The following is a 21,338-nucleotide window of genomic DNA, read 5'->3' on the forward strand; positions in this document are numbered from 1 at the left end:
TGAAAACTCTCTACCAAGATAGATGCTTAGTTTATTGACAAATTTTCATCTGAGAAAATTACTTTATATACTGAAAGAAATGTACTCATAGTCACATAGCTAGTGTGTGTCCAAAGTGGGAGTTGAACCCAATTCTTCCTGGCTCCAAAACTAACCACATATCTACTACACATATCATACTACCTCCTCTCAACACACCCTATCTTCAATCTATTTCACAAATGTAGATGTAACCCTTGGAAAATCTTGACACATTATTTTTAGACAGTTCATTTGACTTGAATCCAGGTTACATTTCGAGTTTTGTGGTAGGCTTATCTCTATGACTACATGCTATTTTATGATCCTTGATATTTTATAATATTCTAACATTCTTTGTTATAAAACTTTCAAATTAATATAAATTCTATAAAAGATTTACCCTCATCTTCCATGCCTCTTTGCTTGTCAAGGAAATCAAGTGTTTCTTTGATACTCTTCATCAGAGTAATCATTTTATATCAGTTAACAGGAAACTGTCATAGTTGATGTTGATATCTGTTCCCTTCTCTCTTTCCCACCATTAAACACCAATAGTTTATTTAAATATGTTAGGTTTGAGCTGTATGCCATAACTTATCTTCATCTTAATCCTTTTGGCCTTGATTTTGATCTTTGTTCTACCGTCTATAATATGCTACTAAACAAGCATTAAACTCAACACCAACTCACATATTGATCATTGGTCTTTTGTGTTCATATATAATGAATTTCCTCTATTGTGATATTGTTCATTGCTCACATGTCAACTGCTTTCCACTCCCTCACTGAAGAAAGTGTTACATATACAAATATCTAATGTGTGTGTGTGTGTGTGTATGTATATATATATATATATATATATATATTTAATGTATGTGTAATGAATACTCCATAAAGTATTATACATAATATATTGTATGTTACATATTATACCAATTATCTATTATATATAAGTATATACTATATGAATAATATATAATCAAATGTAATGATTATATATATTGAATAGAGCATTCAATGTATATGTACATAAAGAGAAATAGCTATAGAGAGAACACTTTCTTCAAGGAGAGAGTTGGAAGGCAGTGGATGTAAACAATGAACAATATCATCAAAAAGGGAGATTTTATATATGTGTGTATGTGTACACACATATATATTATATATACTTTAATATAAGAATATAATGTAAGAACATAATACATATAAATTATATATATATATATATGAGCTTTCTATGTAGTTTATTTAGCCTCTTATATTTCTTTATTCTGGGTTTTGTTTTCCAATACATATTTTATTCTTTTCCCCCTGTTTTGAAGTCATCAAATTTTAAATAACAAAAGCTAGCACACATATTGTGCTTTAAGATTGGTAGATTTGTAAAACACTTTACAGATTTTATCCTCGAGGCAACCTTGGAAAATAAATATTATTGTTCTTATTTTATAGATGATTACACTAAGACAGATGGTTTAAATTACTCACCTAGGGTCACACAGCTAATACATGTCTGAAGTTAGATTTAAACTTAGGTCTTCTTGACTTCAGGTCCAATGCTCACTCTTTCCATTGTGCTACCACATGCTTTTAAGTATAATAGTAAAGTATGTGTTGATTTAATTTGGAAGATCTTATCAATTTTTTGCATAATTTATTTTCTTCTTCATCCTCTACAATGGTAGTTAGAATGTGAGCTATACTATTGGCTTGTCTTTTTATCTATGTAAGATCCATAGAATCTATGAAGCAAGAGACCTCAGCAGCGATCTAGTCTAACATATATACCCAAAGGAATAGCCACTATAATTATACCCAAGTGGCCATTCTGCCTGTGCCTACAGGTTTCCATGGGTGGGAATCCAGCATTTTTCCATTCCATTTTTGGACACCTCTAATTGTTAGGAAGTTTTCTAGGCAACAAGCCTAAATTCACATCTTTACAACTTCCACCCATTACTCCTGATTCTGTTCTAATTCCCCCTCCAATTACCAATTCTTCAAATGCTTTACAGTAGTTTTATTATCCCTCCTCTCTTGAATCTTCTCTTCTTCAGGATGAATATGCCTAGTTCCTTCAACTTATTTTCAGATGTCCTAGAATCAGTCTTGTACCTTGCTGGTTATGCTCTACTTGATACTCTCCAATTTCTAAATATCCTTCTTAAGCCACAGTGCAGCTAGGTAGTACAATGGATAGAGTACCTGAACTGGAGTCGGGAAGACCCAAGTTCAAATCTGCCCTCAGACACTTTCTAGCTGGGCAAGTTGCTTACCCCTGTTTGCCTCCTTTTCCTCATCTGTAAAATGAGTTGGAGAAGGAAATATCAAACCATTTCAGTATCTTTTCCAAGAAAACTCCAAATGAGGATATGAAGAATCAGACATGACTGTAACAACTGAACAACGAAACTCTAGGTGAAGTCTGATGATGGCAGAGTAGAACTATCACCTCTTAATGAAGTCCAAAATTTCATTAGCTCCTTTTTTGGGGAGTGGAGGGGGGAGGTGTAAATAAGTACTTATTAAGTACCTACTATGTTCCAGATACTTTATTAATATTATATATTATTTGATTTTGGCTGCCACAACATACGACTAGCTAATATTAAGATTGCAGTCTTGTAGAACCCCAAGATCTTTTTTTCAGAACAAGTCCTTGATGCATGTCTCTCCCATCTTATAAAGCTTATTTTTTTGTACCCAAGTATAAGACTATATTTATCCCTATTGAAGAGTTCATCTCATTTACCTCAGTCCAGTAATCTAGTTCATCAAAATTCTTCTGGGTCCTGACCATTTCTTTCAGTGTTTTCCCAGCTTTGTGCTGCCTGCATATTTGAGGAGCACAGCATCTCTGCCTTTGATCCAAGACATTGATAAAAATGTTAAACAGTCTGAGACCATTAATAGATCTATGGAGTACTCCATGATGACCAAAAAGATCTGGAAATAATGAGGGTTTTATTTTTGTTGTTTTCTTTGGATATACAATGCCACAAATTCCACTAATTCCTTTATTTGCTTCTATTCTCCCCCTTTAACTATATTTTCCCATTTACACATAAATGCAATTTAAATAATCATTTTCTGACATTTTGCAATCCATATTCTCTTCCTCCTCTCCCCTCTCTTCTCCCTGAGGCAGCAAGCAATATGAACTAAATTATACATATGCTATCATGCAATACATATTTCTATGTTTGTCATATTGTGAAAGAAGACACATTTTGCTTATATAAGAAAACAAACTCATGAAGAAAATAAAGGGGAAAATCGTTTGCTTCCATTTGTATTCACATTCCATCAGTCTCTTCCTTTATTTGCTTCTACAAAGAGGATCTGAGAGTTTTTATTTTTCTAGAATTTTCTTTTATATTGAGATTTTATTTTTAATGAGAATTTCAATACAGAACTAATTCTATTCCTCAAGTCCTTCAGTGACTTGCTGGACAAGAATCTCACATTTAGAATGCTATTATTTAAATAAAAAATTTAAATGGATGAAAAGACTTCTGCCATCTTTTCCTGCTTCTTGGCTTCTATCACTATTCAACCTGAAGGACACATAGGACAAGAGGAAGGTTCATCATTTTCTTTTTCATGGATTGTCATGACCAAAACAATTCATTACCTATTGTCTAAACTTCTTAGGAGGTTTTCCCATTCTTTCTTAGTCTATTCCTCAGATAACTGATATTCTTGAAACAGTATTGTGTGTTACTTTTCATCATGGTTGATGAAATCAAAGATTCATTCAAAGATGCTATAGTCTTCAAGAATTCAGTCACTTTCATGCCATGATTAGACACAAAAGTATAACTTTTAGGGACACTATTGATCTGGAAAGAGAAAGACACAGAGTATCTAGACTTGTGATTTCATTAGTGTAAAATCAGATAAATTTCCTCCTTCAATGTACAACAGCAACTCACTAGCACCTACAACCTCAACATCTCTCCGGGGGCATTAAGAAGGGAAGCAATTTTGCTAGGGTCACATAGCTACTGTGCATAAGACACAGAACTTAAACAATAGTGCTCTATCTATTACACCATGTTGCCTCTATTCAATATAATCTGTCGTCTTGGACATTCTATAACTCAAGACTTTTCATTCATTCATATTGACCTTTCCTACACTTTGTACAAACTGTATTACTAGGTCTGAGCATATGGTGAGTGAGGGTACATCAGATTCACTGCTATCCTTTAAATGCCTGACAACCACAGGAATGAATGGGATAGAAAATAACTAGAATCTTGCAATGACCTAATATTAAAAATATGTGTTGTGAGGGAACTGATAGATCATTTTTTTACCTCGAATGTTATAAATCTCGTTGGAAAAAAAAACCTATTACTTCTATGAAATGGCTTGAATAACATTCATGTTTATCCATCAAATAAAAATCCACTTAACATGCTGTTCCTGGAAAAACATTCAGACTTAGCTCTTTGGAGTTATTTTATTTTAATGAAGTGATGTGTATAAATGTACCTAGAATCCTTGCAGGGTTACACAGATTTTGAACTGGATCTTCGCCATGAATGTATACTGGATCTATTGCTCTTTAGAATAAGCACTTGGAAAAATGGAACCTTAATCAAAAAAAAAAAAAAAAAAAAAAGGAAGAATAATTGGAGTAGGAGCCTCCAAAGATCAGCCTCAACCAATCTCTCAAAACTTGAATGAATAATTTTCTGTTCTAATGGCATTCTGAATGTTGCTCTGAGTTGTTCTCTTTCTAGTTGGTATATGGCCTTCCCCAATCTTTTAGATGTTGGGAGGTTTTCTCCTATGAATATCGCCCAAATGCTATTAAAATTTAAAATGGAAGAGTCAAGACTTGTTTGTTTTGATGGATTGTTAATGCACTGTTCATTGCACACAGTAGGTGCTTACTGAATGTTTACTGAGTGAATGACTTGTTTATGGAGGCGTGCCTGTTCTCAGAGTAGGTGCATATATCTCCAATGGCCTGATGAACCCTGACTCTCTAACTCTTGTTGTTTTCACCTCATAAAATTTCCATTTTTTTAGAATAATATAATGTTAAATCTGAAAAGGAACATTGTTCTATGCCCTTATCCCTTGATTTATGGGTTAGAAAACTGAAGCTTAAAATATTCCAGTGCCTTATCCAGGTTAACATAGTCAGTGTTTATTATTTTACAAGTTTGCTAAGTTTTTTGTTATAGATTTTTATATAGATAAAAATAAAATATTTATTCAACTCAGACAGATCACTCATTCTGTTGATTGATTGGTATATGAGAGCCTGAGAAGGAAGAATGAGAGCAATTCAAAACCAGCTGCAAGATCAATTCACTTGGAAAGAAAAAAAATTCAATGGTTTCTCTGAAACCCAAACTACAGTTTTTAGTATGTAAAAAAGTTTAATAGATTGTTTTTTATGATTTTTGCCCGACCTTTTTCCTTAAAAAAAAGATCTGAGGAAGCAGAAATTCATTAATTAAAAAAGAAATCTTGTTATAATCTTTCTGAACTTGTTTGATCTTATTTTAGCTCTCCTTGGGAAGTCTCATAGAATTAATATATAATTGAGATAACAGAATTGCCATCTACCAATTTGTGAAGTGGTCAATGGCAATTACTACATAAACCCAAGAGCCCTAGATAAACCTGAACTATTATTTTTTAACCCTTATCTTTTACCTTATCTTATCTTAGTATCACCTCTAAGACAGAAGAGTAGCAAGGGCCAGCCAGTTGGAGTTAAATGATTTGCCCATAGTCACAGAGTTAGAAAATGCCTGAGCTCAGATTTGAACCCAGGACCTCCCAACTCCAAGTCTGATGTTCTATCCATTTTGTTACCTAGCCATCCCAAATGTGAACTGTTATTATAGCTCTCCTTTGGAACCAACCAAATAATAACTATTATTTGAGAGAATCAAAACAATAAGGCTGCTTTAAGCCCAGAGAAGTGGCATTACATCAAAATGGTAAAGCCCCTCTTTTAAAATATGAGTTTAAAGTGGGCAGCTGGGTAGCTCAGTGGATTGAGAGTCAGGTCTAGAGACAGGAGGTCCTGGGTTCAAATCTGGCCTCAGACACTTCCCAGCTGTGTGACCCTGGGCAAGTCACTTGACCCCCATTGCCCACCCTTACCACTCTTCCACCTAGGAGCCAATACACAGAAGTTAAGGGTTTTAAAATAAAATAAAATAAAATAAAATATGGGTTTAAGTTCTTGTTTTAGTTTTGTAAGGACAATGATCTATAATAAATTTTTCAGAGCTAGCTATATAAAATAGGAAGCACAATTTTGTACAATTGTAAGTATTATTAATTATGACATTAATAAGAAAATAAAGACGTGCCCCTTGATTAGTGGAATATTCCACTTTTAATAAAATAACATGACAAAAGAAGTTTTAAAATAGCATTCCAAGATTTAAGCAAAGGTTATTTTAATTCTTTTGTGTTATTTAAGTAATAGCTTGTATATTTTCAGTGACAGCAACCCAACCAATCATCTTCTAACACTTCATATAGCAATAAATATTCTTTTCTTTTTGCTGGATCTGAAATGAACTGGCAAATAGATCAGTTCTACCCAGTACTAAATTTTAATTTACATTAATAAAGGTCAGTTGTTATCTCAGTTAATGGGAAAGAAAATTACTTAGGGGAAAACAACATGGGTTCCAATTCTGGCTCTATCTACTTTTTACTGTACATTCAATACATTTAACTCTCAGCCTTTTCTTACTTGAAAAACTTTATATGATAAAACTTGTACTTCCTGAGAGAGTTATAAGAAAAAGAACTACATAAACTACAAAGTATTGTGCAAATGTGAGCTATTCATAATGTTTTATAAGAATCTATCATTTTAAAGCCTAAGTAAACATTACTTTGTCTTCTGTCTGCCTGATTTCTTCCTACTTGTTTTATTTATTTTTAAATCCTTACCTTCTGTCTTAAAATCAATTCCGTGTATTGGTTCCATGGCAGAAGAGCTGTAAGGCCTAGGCAATGGGGGTCAAGTGACTTGCCCAGAGTCACATAGCTAGGAAGTATTGAGGCCAGATTTGAATGCAGGATCTTCCTTCTCCAGGCTTTGGCTCTTGATCCACTGAACCACCTAGCTGTCCCTGTTCCTACTCTTTTCAAAGATGGGTTGGGAAGGGGGCAGCTGGATAGCTCAGTGGATGGAGAGCCAGGCCTAGAGATGGGAGGTACTAGGTTCAAATCTGGCCTCAGATACTTCCCAGCTGAGTGACCCTGGGCAAGTCACTTGACCCCCATTGCCCACCCTTATCAATCTTCTGCCTAGGAGCCAACACACAGAAATTAAGGGTTTAAAAAAAAAAAAAGGATGGGTTGGGGAAGTAGACAAAGCACAGCAACTGGAGTCAAGATATCTTGGTTCATTATTCAATGCCTCTTTGACCTTTTGCAAAGCAAGCAAATAATCACCAAACCCTTATTAAGTGCCTTCTGTGTACTGGGCACTCATGTTGAGCTTGGAGTCCACTAAAACATCTAGATCTTAACATTTGTACAACCAGTGGACTTGCTTGTTGACTCTAGTGGGGGGGGGGGGGAGAGAAAAGAGGAGAGAAAGAAAATGAATTATGTAAACATAGAAAAAAATTTAAAATAAATTTTAAAAATTAAAAAATAAAAAGCATATGATTTTTCAAAAAAAATAAAATAAATAAAACATCTAGATCTTTTTTTTCCTAGATGCACTCCTATTTAGCCCTGCCTTTCCTATCCTATACTTGTCTGATTTCTTGAACCCAAATAAAATACTTTATATTTAGTCCTTTTTGCTTTTTTCAAATGCTTCACTAAAATCTGTGAACTAAATCAGTAAACTATACTGACATTATTCCCCTCACCTGCCATTTTAATAATAATGTCCAAAAAATGGAAGTAAGAGTCCTCTGGAATAACCTATCATTGAATGGATTAAGTAGTGCAATGGACAGAGCTCTAGATTTGTAGTTGGAAAGACAAGAGTTCAAGTTCTCCCTCGGGCATTTATTTACCAAATTTAGCTGTTTGACCAGGGGCAAGTCTCAATCTCTGTCTATCTCAGTTTCCTCATCTGTAAAATAAGGACCATAATAGCACCCACCTTCCTAGGCTTGTTGTGAGAATAAAATGAGATCATATCTGTAAAGTGGTTAGCACAGTGCCTGGCAGAGACACTTATTAAATGATAGTTTCTTTCCTTCCCTTCTTCTTTTGTTCCTTTCATCTCAAGGTTATGAGGATCAAATGAAATAATACATATAGTCATAAAGTGCTATACTAACGCTAGCAATGATCAGTATTATTATTGATGAAGCAATGCTAACTCTTTGTAATCACTGCTTACTATTCTTATTATTCATTGCTTTATTAATATATTTTGCAACTGCTAGGAATCAGAAAAGAACAAATAGGAGCCTTCAAAATTCATAGATGGAGGCTCAATTTAGTTAAGTGACTGCCAAAAATTACTTAGTGAGAGAACTGGGACTTGAACCTAAGTTTCTTCATTGCTGGCGCAGTGTTCTTCCCACCACCCTAGGACTGTCCTGGGCGCTTTTGACAAGCATGATGAGAAACACTGTTGAAATGGTCACATAGCCCATATTTTATCTTTTTAAAAAGTCAACAGGAATGTTGTCAGAGCAATGGCATACTTTGTGAGGGTAAACTAAGACCGTTACTATCCTGACAGGCCAGCTGCTACTTAAACCATTTTAATTAGAAGCCTCCCAACATTCAAAAGGAAGGAAAGAATTCCATGGATAATTGGTTGTTGTTTTTTCTTCTTAAATTGTCAAATACAAGAAAAAAGGAGTGGGAAAAGGTAAAATATTTTCTTTTTGTTTGGGGAGGCTAATGCCAAGGATGGAAAAGAAATCCAGCATGAAATCATGTACATAAAACAATCTGTTCAGTTTTCTTTCAGCTGAATTTCTTAGGATCATAGGATGTCAGAATTGGAAAGGACCTCAGTGATCACACAATCTAACCCCTTTGTTTTACAGATGAGGAAACTGAGGTCTAGAGAGGAAGTGGCTTGTCCCTGCTAGTTAGGAGGAAAGTTGAGAAGAGAGCTTGGACCTCCTGAAGCACTAAGCAGAGCTCTTCATTGTTTCTAATTCAATTATCCTATTATCCTTTTTTTTAACCAACTGTTAATGATGTTTGATATTTTTAGGGTCCTAAAGGGAAGAAAGGAGTACCTGGTCCATCTGGGAAACCTGGAATTCCTGTAAGTAGCAAGTCTCTCTCACTGATCTCTTGTTTCCAAATAAAGATGATAATTTCAGAATAGCAGAAAAACTGAATGACAACTAACTATAACAGACCCTTACACAATTATATTGTGGGGAAATTATGTACATCAAAATCCAAAGAGGTCAATATGTGGTCTCCTTGCCTAGAAAGATGGTCTCCTCTTTGAAAATAGAGGCTTGCCTTTTGGACACGGAGATCAGACTCCCAAGGATACAATTGTCACCTAAAGATTGACTCATCTTGGTATTATATGATGTACGATCTAGAGAAGATCTATTAGCTAATATGACAGAAAGACTATAAGAACAAGGACCAAGCCTGAGGAATGTAGGCAACCTTCTAGGGAGCAATGCGGCAAATGTCAGGAGGATTGATTTTTAAATAAAACTTTTTTATAATTGCATATATTTTATATGTTAGAGAATTCTGCTCTCTGGAACATGCTATTTATTTTGTATTGTCATTTCAAGTGTTAGCTCAGTGAAAGACAGTAACACTCAAGGGCATAATTTTTTGAACCTGGCATAAGGTACACAATCACCTTGTCCTTACTCTGCCTGCAAAGCAGAGAACTTATGACTACGACCAGGTTCGGGGAGGGTGTAGAGTAAAGCCAGGGAGTCAAGACCAGAAATTTCTTCATAGTACTAAATAACAAAAAATGTCCGGTAATAACATGCTGGAGATGCAAGATGGATTTTGAATTTGAGGTCTCAACTTCTTGTTTCCCCAGCAAATAAGACAGAGTGGGCTAAGAAATAAATTCCTTCCATTTTCTAATCTTCTCTCACAAAGCAAAGATGATTTTCACATTAACCGCCAATAACCTCATCTGGCCAAACAGATGTGTATTGACTGGCTCGGTAAAGACTTCCTACCCATCTGCCCTAGCCAAAGGCTAGATGTAACCGTAGATCGCCCCGTGCACAGATCTGTAGGAAAGTATTTAAGAAAAAGAATAATAAACTTAGACCCAAAAAAGTATAGACTGTATTAGAGCTACAGAGATATGTTGACATTGATAGACCATTCCCTTATTCTTTTAATCTGTCTGAAACAAAAGGACAGTAAGAAAAAGATCTGATTTCTAATTCAGAGGATCAGAGGCACAGTCCTACAAGGAATTATTTCTAAAAATGAAGAATTTAATCCAGTTCAGCAAGTAGTTCTTAAGTACTGTGCTAGATACTGAGGATATAAAGATTAAAATGTCATAGTCCTTGACCTCAAAGAGGTTCCATTATTCAGGAATAAGAGGCAGGAGGGTGAAAGTACAATATGTGCACAGATACACATAATAGATGTTGGAGACAAAGGAAAGATCCCAAACAAAAAAAAAAAGGCCAAAGAAAATGTGAGGAAGGAAAGAATGCTTTCAGCCAGGAGAATCGGGAAATCTTTCACAGAAGAGAAAGATCCTGAAGGATGGAGATGAAAGATTCTTCTAGGAATGGGGAAAAAGTGCCTCTTGGCAGGTATCCCAGCTAAGCTATAAAGAATAGCCATTATGTTTTTCCACAGGAGGTTAAACATAGACTTTGTATTGGTAAAAGTACCAAGCAAATAGTACCAAAGCTGAAATGGTTAAATAAAACCCTGTTGATTAGCATAACATTTCTTGGTTAGGGAAGCCTCATGACAGAAACTTGAGCTTTCGAATTCATTCCATAATTTCCCAATTCATTACTAGTTCCCTGGAAAGGTTTGGGATTTGTCATGGGACACATCTACCCAAATAAATTGTACCATTGAAGAATATAAAATAAGGGCATCTAATCAACAGTACTGTGTCTATCTATAACCTGTGTGATTATTTGAATTGTCAAGGGACTCATGGGCCCACCAGGACAAAAAGGTGAGCCAGGATATCATGGAGCAGAAGGCATCCTTGGAAACTCTGGAAAAGTTGGGCTACCGGGAAGACCAGGACTTCCTGTGAGTCATTTAGCTATCACTTTGTCCTTCTAAAAAATTATTATTAAGACTTATGTTCAAGGGTTCCATTACTAAAGCATAAACATGTTATCTATATTTCTTTGCTTTGGCACCATCTCAGATTAAACTAATTAATCTTTTAGTAGTTATTTCTGGATACTCATATAGTGTGATGTAAAGTTAATTTCTAGAGAAGGTCAAAGGAAACATTATTCAGGATATATTACTATATAATACCACCCCCCCAAAAAATAATTTAAGCCATTTGGCCTACATAAAAATTTGAGTCAGAATGCTAAAACAACAAATTAAGGGGCAACTCAACCTGACTGTATTGGGTTTTATCTCCTTGGACTATTTATGGAAACTTTGGTTTGGGGCAAAAATTTAAAATGAGTTCTGCCAAAAATCATTTTCCTTTCATTTTCATACTTTTGGTTTCAAGGACTGTGCAAAGATTTCCTCAGGGTTCATTCAATTTTGGTGTAATAGCATAGCTTCCTTCTTTCTTCCCAACATTTTCCTTTCTGCATTCCAACTAATATAATATTTCATGTACATTTTGTTTTTTAGCAAAAACCAATATGATACCATTTCCATAAATTTCCTGCTTCTTCCCTGTTAATTTCGTGGAATTTTCCTGATGAGTATGCAAATCGTTGCCCTTGTTAACTCTTCTAAGTTGGTGGTTTAATGCCAAATAGAAGGAAAACCTCTAATGGAATGCCCTGGGAATCTGTGGTTGGCTCTTAGTTGTACAACATTTTTATCAATGGTTTGGCAAAGACAGAAATGGCATGATTTTCAAATTTTCACAACATAATTTTCATAGATAATGCAAAACCTGGAGAGAAAGCAAACATACTGAATTTGAAGTTTGAATAAAAAAGAGCTCTGTAGGTTAGCATGATGGGCTAAAGAAAGATAGTAATATGAAATTAATTTGGAGATAATGTAAAGTCCTACACTTGAAATCAAAAGTCATGCTAGCAAAAATAAGATGGACTGAGGCATAGAGCAGTGTGGCTGTGGAAAAGTTTAAAAGATTTGAAAATTTTAGTGGTACACAAACTCAAGTGAGTCAATGTATGATGTGGCATTCAAAAAAAGTGAATATCATTCTAGACTACATCAATTGAGACATAATATCCAGAACATAGAAGAGGATAGTCCTGGTGATCCAGAGTAGTTGACTCAGTTCTTGGCACCATGTTTTTTGAAAGACGTTGATAATCAAGAGAAAGGTAGACAAGATAATTAGGGACTTTGAGACCATATCATATCCATTGTAGGAAATGGGATGCTTTTAGAAAAAACTTGTTGCATCAAGTAAGAAAGGGATTAGACTTGTTCTGCTTGGCCACAGAGAGCTAAACTAAGAACAATGGTTGAAAATTGAAGAGAGAAATATCTCATTTGAATATAAGGGGGAAATGTCCAAACAATTAGAGCTATCCTAAAGCACAATAAAATGATTTCGGGAAGTAGGGATCCCTCCACTAGCAATCTTTAAAAAGAGGCTAAGTAACCATTTCTTCAGGAAAATTTTAAAGTGGTCCCTGTATAAATGTGGGAAGACCTACATGACTTCTCAAATCCTATCTAAATGAGATTTTGTCCTTTATTCCAGACATTAGAAAGATGGTTATTTCTTATTTTAGCTAGGCAGTCAGCAAATCCATTTGGCACCTAATATTACCCAAGATTTTTAGAGCTAACCTCAAACCCTAAAGGAATTTTCTTTCTTTCTGTATTGAATTACTAATTTGCCTAAGGAAGTGGGTCCATATAATTGGAATATTCTAGACAGAAATACTCTAGAATCAGGTTCTAGAGTTCTGGGTTCTCATTTTGATAGTTTTTCACTAGTCTTAAAATAGTCTTCAATCTCTTTGCAATCCATCTTGGAGAAATTGCTATTGTCTTAATAGTATTATTTGAAAAAGACTTTCACTTGAAATGCCACAATTAAAGTAATAATACACACTGAAACCCCAAAATAACTATTCTTTAAGCCCTGTGCAATTGGTCCATATTACAGAGAGAGCATCTTTAAATGTGGTTGTTTGGGTATTTCTGGTAATAATATGTCCTTTTGAATAGGATCAGGAATGGACTCATAGTCTGTATGCTCGATGATAAACTCTGGTAGGTGAACTTAGAATGAGGCCATTTATTTGAGCTGCCATAGTTTCTTTTATATGACTCAGATGGGTGAAGTAAGGAAAAACCCAGTCTTCCCAGAATCATTGTGATTTCTTCTTGTCAGACAAGTGGGTGGGTAGGGGGGTTGTTCATGCAATGGCTGAATCCTAGTTCATGGAACTGAACAGGGAATTATAAATATTAGTATTCACAAATAATTACTTTTCTTTATCAGGAATAGGAAGTGGTTTATATTCCAACTGGGGTACAGACAGTACATTCCAGATATGTATTCCAGATATGCACAATAGAAACCAGCATGGTGTATTTACATGTATTTTATGTGCTGGAGAAGAATTTCAGCTATTTGGTATATGGGATACTCATCAGAACATTAGCTAAACATCAGGGTAGTAAATTACTTACCACATTAGGTCATTCAAAAGTTCAATGTGACAAACAGCTTCTTCTTGGCAGTCGATGATACCTGGAGGCTCTCACAAGAAGGATCAAAAATTTCTAAGTAAAGAGAACATTGAGTTGGCTTCTGAAATCTAAAACATTTGTTCTTGCATAAAAGCAGCCATGTGGCAGCTCATTGTCAGATGCTAGCTCCTAGCAGTATCCATCAGCAAAACTACCCTGACAATCCTAGATCCCTATTCAACAACCTAGAAATTTATAAAAGGGAGATAACTGCCCAGTGATTTATGATCCAGAGGAAATTTTTCAGGAAGGTGCTGAAATAAATGGCATTTAGGAGATTGGATCATTTCTGGAGCCACATTGAGACTGGAAGGTCATTCTTGGGTTGGTTTTGTCAGGGAGACCAAACCAAATTTCTTGAGCTAAACTCAGAACAGATTAGATTATAACAAACCTAAGAAAAAACACAGAAGTCTACCTGTATCCTCAGAGTCATCACACAATACAGCCAGGACTAAGAAAATGACTCCAAGGAACTCTTCACAGAAAATCTTAGGACAGAAAATCAGAACAAATCTCAGCTGTTTCACATGACAAATAATTCTATTGGGAAGAACCACTTATTCTGTTCTTCAACCACTGTGATCCCATTTGGGATTTCCTTGGCAACGGTAATAGAATGGTTTGCCATTTCCTTCTTCAGCTCATTTTACAGATGAAGAACTGAGGCACACAGTTATCAGTGACTTGCTCAGGGTCACCCAGCTATTCAATGTCTGAGGTTGGATTTGAACCTTAGGTCTTTCTGACTCCAGGCCTAGCATTCTACCCATTGTGCCACCTGGCTGCCACCTTCAGACCTGTTCTAAGGACCAAAAAAAAAAATGATGAGGCATCCCTGGTTGCCAATCCTGAATGGTAGTGAGAATTGTCTTTTTATTCATTCTGCTTCTAATTAAGTCAACTGAGGAGCCACCTGGTGAAGAATAGAGAAGGTTGACCTGATAGCCAGAAGAATGCTTGCTTTCAAGTCCTGTCTTTGACACATATTGGCGACATAATCACATTCAAGTCACTTAAGCTATGTTGGAAAATCAGGTGCCATAGCATCAGATATGACGGTACCATAGACAAGAACCTGGAAGAGACACTGAAGATTATATTTTCCAACATTCTCATTTTATAGGTGAAGAAACTGAGGGCTGACTTGCATTAAGCCGCACAAGTATTGAGTAGCAATGCCAACATTCAAACCCAATTCTGTTCCAAGGCCAGTGTTTTTGCCAATGTATCACACTAGTCCTCTAATAAGTGTAATTTTCTGCCTTTCTATTAAGGACATCATGTAAAAATTTTTACAAGCCACTGGCACTCCAACTTTTCCCACAAATAAGTTGATAAGATCTTTAAAGTTGCAAAAAAGAAATAGCTATTAATTCTTACAAACCAAGTAGTATTTTCCCACTGGCTAACAATAATCATTTATTCAACCTCACCTGAATAAATATTAAAGGCAATGCACTGTATCCTTTCAGGGATGACTAAGTCAATTGACCTTTCCCTGGTAGTAACTCCTAAAATAACTCTAAATTTCTTTGCCCATTATCTAGACAGTGAGTTAATGATTTAGACATATTTCAATTTGAGAGAAATAACTATTAAAAAGAATCCTGGAAATAAATGCCTTTGGGTCAGGAAAAATCGATAATAATTAATCTGATTTTATTGGAAAGTTGGATTGAATATTAGATTTATGTTGGTTCCAATCTGTGAATGATAGCAGGAAATATTCTGTTTCTCAACTATGCTCCTTCACTCTGCTACCAACCACCAGTCATTTGTTTTCTTATATGATAAATCCTGGGCAATACATCCTTTCATATATGTACTTCGAACAGTCAATTCATTGACTTTAGTAAAAAGAAGAAGCTTGAAATTACTTACTATACAATGGTTATTTGCCTAAACTTCTTTATGGGATCCCTAAACTGACCCTTTTCTGGAATTTCTGTTCATGAACCATTAACTCTCAGGGCAGGGCATCCCCTGCTACTGTTAATATTTTTAAATAGCAAGTTGAATTAACATAGCACTGAGTTGCTCTGAGTACTGATGTAATTGCATCCAACAGAATAAAAGATTCCCCAAATTTTTCTTGGGGACTTTGTTCTAAATGCAAGTCCTAAATGAGGTGTTGAGCTTTGTAAATATAATTTTTTTTCTATAGATGGCTCTCTTTATACTACAAAGTGGTTTTAAGGTACAAGTTTTAAGATCAAATGAGATAATCATTTGTAGAGTACTTAGCACAGTGCCTGATACATAGTAAGTACTCTATAAATGTTAGCTATTATTGTTAATATTATTAAGCATAAAACCATTCTAAGGCTTTTAGAAAACTCTATATTGTACCTGAAAGGACATTTAAAAATTTTTCTGTAGCTTAATTGGAATTAGGTAGCTTAACAAGTCTCTAAAGAAATTCAATTTACTTAGAATGATATCCTGAAGCTACTAAGGTAAAAGCACGAATAAACATGAGGTTAAACAAAGTCTATAAATGAAACCAAGTTCCCTGGAATACATGGGGCTGGGTAAGGGCACTGTTCCATTGGTTCATTTTTTAAAGCATGGTACCACAGTGTTTCTTGGCTTACCTTTAAACACCCTGCTGAGTTTTTCCACTGAGAAAAATATTTATTCTGGGGTTTCTAGCCTTATGCAATTGCTTGATTTTCCTAAACAATGTTCTGCCCCTTTTAGATGCAGCCAACAAAGTTAAAGCGTCCCTGGCATGGTCACCTTGTTATTTTAATCTTTTTACAACATCACATGAATACAACTGAAGGGTAGAATTGAGTAGGATCTCCATTGCCTGGTGTGGATTTCCTTCCTCACAAGTGAGTGTTTTGAGTCTGAGCCGTCAACTTAGCACATCTGTAGTAAATGAGTCTACCATGCTGTTTTCATTGAGCTGGACTCCTTTTTCACATACGTACCATCTCAATCATTAATGAAAAGGAAAACATTTCCCTGCAAAAGATCATAAATCCATTCATCATCCAAAATGAAGGCTTACCAGGATTTTTTATTGCTATGAATAATAAAACTTTTTTGTTGTTGTTGGGGAAAGGAAGTAAAGTTAACTCTTTGTGATAAGTTAAGACTTTTTTTGCAAGCTAAATACTTTAATATTGTCTAGGATGTGATGTTCATCCAAAAAGAGACACTGAAAATTTTGAGGTTTTCATTTAGAGATTATTCCTTCATGGGGGGAAAAAACATCCTCAGTCTAATTCAAATTTGGCATCCTGTGAGGAGAAAACAGCAGGACCACCATGCAAGCCCACATTGTGAACACAAAAACCCCTGCGTCCCAGCTGGGTTGTGTGTGTCCTCTGGCCCATGAGCTGAAATCAGGCTATGGCAACTTTTATTTGCATGTAGTTTTTATTTGTAATGTGGCCTTTTGCTTAGGAGAAAATTTGGAAAAGACGCATATTTACTTTGGCCAAATGTGTGTTACATAAATTTAGTCAACTCTTGATTATCCAGGGACTGATTAACTGGTTATGGCTAATCCAGACCTTTTTTTATCCATTGCCCTCCTTTAGTTTATATTTTGGCTATTTTCCTGCTCATTAGAATTTCTTTAAGAGAAAAATAGTCTCAAATCAATCAATATGTCTACCAAGTAGGATGAAAAATTGGGCTAGGGAAGAAGATAAAAGGATTGGCTGAAATAGTAATTTAGTTTTACCCATGGTTTTCAAGGACTCATGTCACTCCTTTTTCCCAATTAAACATGAATTATGATATGAATGGCAGTGAATAGTTTTTCTGTTCCCAATGAAAATAGGAAAGGAGAAAAATAAAAAATGTAGAAATAGGAGTGAGACACCAGGAAAAAGTCCCTAACTTTAGGATCATGTTATTTTCATTCATAAGCAATATTGTGGGAATTTTAATATCTGGTGAAGCAGAAAGAATATAGGCACTAGGAGGTTAAGAATACTGAATTATAATTCCTATAAGGGAGAGACACTGACAACTTTGTTTTGCATTTCAGCTTCATATGAGCCAGATGGGCTGCTTTGTAGAAGCAGTTCATCTTTGTTAACATTTATGCTCAAAATACCTGTTTCAAGGCCTGTTTAGATCAACCCAAGGATTCACTAGACTTTTATATGCCATGATCTTAATCAACATATTTAATAATGACAGTGTTTTAATAAATGTCACCATATCAAACATTCATAATCTCCAAGCTACATGGCAAGAAAAACACTCAAAATATATAGAGACCTCACAGAGGAGCTCAAAATCATATGTGAACAGGAAAGGATGTGTGTCATCCCCCTTATCCTATCCACTAGTGGAATTATACTAAAGCTGGCTGCCCTTACTCTATAAAGGATGAACTTCTCTCTTGGTTTCTTGATTCAAATGCAAAAAACAGTCATTTCCCCTACCTATATAATAATCCATAGAAAATTAACAATAAAAGATTAGAAGAATAACAATTTGTCCTTATGCTTTCCTACTGAACTTCACTGAAAAGATGAGAACAAGATGATAATGATGATAATAAAAATAATAATCCCTTCAAAGCCCAACTCATCATCTATATCATGAAATAAGAATAGTGACAAAGTGAGGAATGCCAACCACGATGTTGAATAATATCATGTGTGGTCTTAGAGTTATAAGGTAAGTATGGAAAATCTGATTTGACACCTGAAATGTCAGCCAAATGAACTGTAGTTATTGAGTGAGCATCCCAGTCAATGATTTGAAACTACTCCTATAAATCTAAGTAATTATGTGAAGATATAGGATGGTCCACTCCAACTCAAAACTGTCATGATGATTGCTTGACAGGGAATACAATGGAGTGAGTGGCATTCTGGTACCATAAGATGGCAAGATACAACAGAATCTATCAGAAATGGCTTTCTCATACCTGGTAGAAATACTTCTCTCATATATTGCTACAATTAAGCAAACAAACCATGTATGTTCATAAAAGGGACTGAATGTTATTGTGTGCCAGCACCATATTGTAAAAACCATATTGTAAAAATTAGAAACGTATCTTGTAACTTCTAGAAAAAGATTATCTTTAAGAAAAGAGTATACAATGATGTTATCAAGTTGGTGTGAGTGAACAGGATATGGGCTAGACACCCTCGAGGGATCACCTCCAAGTTTGAAATTCTATGATGATTAAGACCTGACTATATCATATTTAGTAAGTTTTCTAAACCTTGCCTAGAAGCAAATTCCTCTGCTTAGTGTAGATCAGTGATTCCCAAAGTGGGCGCTACAGCCTCCTGGTAGGTGCTGCAGCAATCCAGAGGGGCAGTGATGGCCACAGGTGCATTTATCTTTCCTATTAATTGCTATTAAATTCTTTAAAAAATTAATTTCCAGGGGGATAAGTAATATTTTTTCTGGAAAGGGGGCAGTAGGCCAAAAAATTTTGGGAACCCCTGGTGTAGAAGTTTCACAAACTTCTAGAATGTATCCCAGTTGTTCTAATGAGAGAAACAGAAAAACAATTTTAATAAAGTAATAAAAAAGTGACAGTGTTACAATATTAGAGTTCACTAAGAATGGATAAGAGGTTAGTTTTCTGAATTCTGGCATGGCATAAACTTGTCCCTTAGCAAATTCTCTTTGTTGCATGATAGAATTGGCAGGAAGCCTCATTGTTGCCTGATTCCTGGGCATCATTTCAAGGGATAGGAAGACTGGGTCAACATGTCTACCTGTATCTTTTTTAAGACACTAAGACTTCATCCAAAAATTCTAGTAAATCCCTGGGTTGACCTAACCAAAACTTGAAACATGCATTTTGGGCATAAATTTTGATAATCAATGATTGATTGCCTCCACAAAGCAATCCAAACAGAATTGTGTGAAAGTGAAATGCAAAACAACATTGTTAGTGTCCCTCCCTTATACAAAAGTAAACCATGGGGGCAGCTGGGTGGTTCAGTGGATTGAGAGCCAAACTTAGAGAGGCGGGAGGTCCTGGGTTCATATCTGACCTCAGATACTTCCTAGCTGTGTGACCCTGGGCAAGTCACTTAACCTCCATTGCCTAGCCCTTACCACTCTTCTGCCTTGGAGTCATTGACTCCAAGATGGAAGATAAGGGTTAAAAAAAAGTAAACTAAAAAAAATGCCTGTTCTTTTAAAGAGAGAACTGGACCCAACTGCTCCAGCAGCTTGTACTCATTCTGCATTTTTATTTTTTTTATTCGTTTATTTATTTGTTTGTTTTTAAACTCTTAGTTTCCATCTTAGAATCAATACTGTATATTGGCTCCAAAGCAGAAAAATGCTAAGGGCTAGGTAATGGGGGTTAAGTGACTTGCCCAGGGTCACACAGCTGGAAAGTGTCTGAGGTCAAATTTGAACCCAGGATCTCCCGTCTCTAGGCCTGACTCTCAATCCACTGAGCTACCCAGCTGACCCCTAGCTTGTACTCATTCTTGACCTCATTCAAGGCCTCTTGACCTCATCCCTCAGACCATCTTCAAACCCTGCACTCTTCAACCCCAACTCCTACCATTAACATAGACCAAACTTTTGGACAAATTTTAGAACCGATCCCCACCCCATCTCTGGATCCCTCCCTCACTCCAGAGCCTCATAATCCTAAAATATTCCTACCTGGACTCAGGAATGCTACCAACCTTGATTTGGATGTAATTAGATGTTTCAATTGCAACATTCAGCTATTGGATATTAGAAGAGGAAAGAAAGAAAGGGAAATTCTATAACTATCATAACTACTTTATTTGTATAAAATTTAGCTTTGTAAGTACCAAATACTGGCTCACCTATATTTTCTTTAAATCAGCCTGTCTCCTAGGGATTTTGCCTCCAGTAAAATAAATAAAATGAGCATACTTTACTACTTATCCGTTATACATTTTCACTTGCCTGAAGAAAAGGAGGAAAAGGACTGCTTGTATGACTGAATGGTTCACAAAATAACTAAAATATAAATACAGTACTGAGTGCTCTGTACTACTTGTGAGGGAGGAAGCATACCTTACTGGCACTCACTTCTACCACTGTAGCTCCCAAGTGCTCACCAACGTTCTTCTCATTAACAGTCAGGCAGGAGATACAATTTGTTTTTAGCAAAGGCATTGATTTACTAAGATGTGATAGTAAGTAGCTATAAAATATTCCCTTCCATAAACCTGGGCATACTCTCCCACAAATACACAGAGCATTTGTGGAAAGACTGGGTACAATAATGAGACAGGCATATAGGAGATACCGAGGCAACTCAGAACTATGCTTCAGTGTCCCCAAAGTCCTGGTTCTCTTTGTGGATTCCACAAACAGCTTCACCTTGGATACATGGTACTCAGCTTAGCTCTCAAGGTCTGCTTCTTTTCACAACCTGACTTTTGATTACCAAGGCTTTCTCTCTCTCTCTCTCTCTCTCTCTCTCTCTCTCTCTCTCTCTCTCTCTCTCTCTCTCTCGCTCTCTCTCTCTCTCTTTCTCTCTCTCT

General features: G+C 35.7%; 1 protein-coding gene across 1 annotated transcript in view; it reads left to right on the forward strand.

Annotated features, from left to right (window-relative positions):
* Positions 1-21,338, forward strand: part of COL24A1 (collagen type XXIV alpha 1 chain) — a 407,511-nt gene that overhangs the window by 331,743 nt on the left and 54,430 nt on the right. The window contains exons 44-45 of the mRNA XM_044674850.1: positions 9,215-9,268; positions 11,122-11,229. Of these exons, the coding sequence (XP_044530785.1) occupies positions 9,215-9,268; positions 11,122-11,229 (162 nt within the window). The remainder of the gene's footprint in view (positions 1-9,214; positions 9,269-11,121; positions 11,230-21,338) is intronic.

The sequence above is a fragment of the Gracilinanus agilis genome, chromosome 4 (genome assembly GCF_016433145.1).
Source record: "Gracilinanus agilis isolate LMUSP501 chromosome 4, AgileGrace, whole genome shotgun sequence".
NCBI lineage: Eukaryota > Metazoa > Chordata > Mammalia > Didelphimorphia > Didelphidae > Gracilinanus > Gracilinanus agilis.